The sequence below is a fragment of the Limulus polyphemus genome, unplaced genomic scaffold, assembly GCF_000517525.1.
Source record: "Limulus polyphemus unplaced genomic scaffold, Limulus_polyphemus-2.1.2 Scaffold3660, whole genome shotgun sequence".
Taxonomy (NCBI): domain Eukaryota; kingdom Metazoa; phylum Arthropoda; class Merostomata; order Xiphosura; family Limulidae; genus Limulus; species Limulus polyphemus.
The window spans coordinates 50,161-51,022 of record NW_013669270.1 but is presented as its reverse complement, the minus strand read 5'-3'; the positions used below and the strand labels follow the sequence as shown (position 1 = coordinate 51,022).

The 862-nt window shown below is 28.0% G+C and overlaps 1 protein-coding gene across 1 annotated transcript in view; it reads right to left on the bottom strand.

Annotated features, from left to right (window-relative positions):
• Positions 1-243: 243 nt before the first annotated feature.
• The window catches only part of LOC106469794 (FYVE and coiled-coil domain-containing protein 1-like), a 26,567-nt gene continuing 25,948 nt past the window's right edge, over positions 244-862 (bottom strand). The window contains exon 15 of the mRNA XM_022398360.1: positions 244-408. Coding sequence (XP_022254068.1) covers positions 270-408 — 139 coding nt within the window. The 3' untranslated portion in view covers positions 244-269. The remainder of the gene's footprint in view (positions 409-862) is intronic.

The window sequence follows — 862 nt, the reverse complement described above, 5'->3', positions numbered from 1 at the left end:
CCTAATATCTAGACACACACACACACACACACACACACAAAAAAAAAGAGTTGAAATGTTTATAATTTTTCTTGATTTATTTGAAAATAAGTTTTTGTAGAAAATTGCAAGAAAATTCAAGTGCACTGAAATATTCTATAAACCAATTTGTTCCAATATTAACTTTCTAGCTAATTAAGATGCATTACATTTAAAATTATTTACAAACAGGAAGAAACTAAAATACAGCTTATGTGGCTTTATTCTTGAATTAATATACAGTAAACTAGCTAGCACCTTGGGTTTGATTCACTTGAATGCTCTAGGAAAGTATTGTATGGACTGGAAGCAGAAAGTGAGCGACATATCTCTTCGTCACTGATGACAGAAAAATCTCCATTTGGATCCTCTACAACACAATTCTGTGACCTAAAGTTTGAATCAAAAATATAAAACCATTTTAACTTATTGAAATCTCCGTTACAATACAATTTATTTTATTTATAACATTAAAAATAGTTTTATGCATCAGAAAATTTTGAAATTTCACACGCAAAATCCTTATAATGTCCAAATAGTTATCAAACGTTTCTTAAGAAAAACTTTATATTTTATCTGTTATTTTCAGTAATGAATCTCTGTACAGGTTCAGTAGATTTGACCAATCTTGTAACCACCATAAAAAATTAGGAAACAAATATAAATTATGTCTCTTTCATTCTTGAATGAACATAAATTATAACACGAAAACATAAATGTTTAGACAAAATAGCTTAAATGTCATAACATTATACATTCATATATATTTATTATTTTTATCATATTGACCTTTCAGCCGTGCTTGGCTAACAATGCAGAAGTTATAATGACGGAGTACATGTGC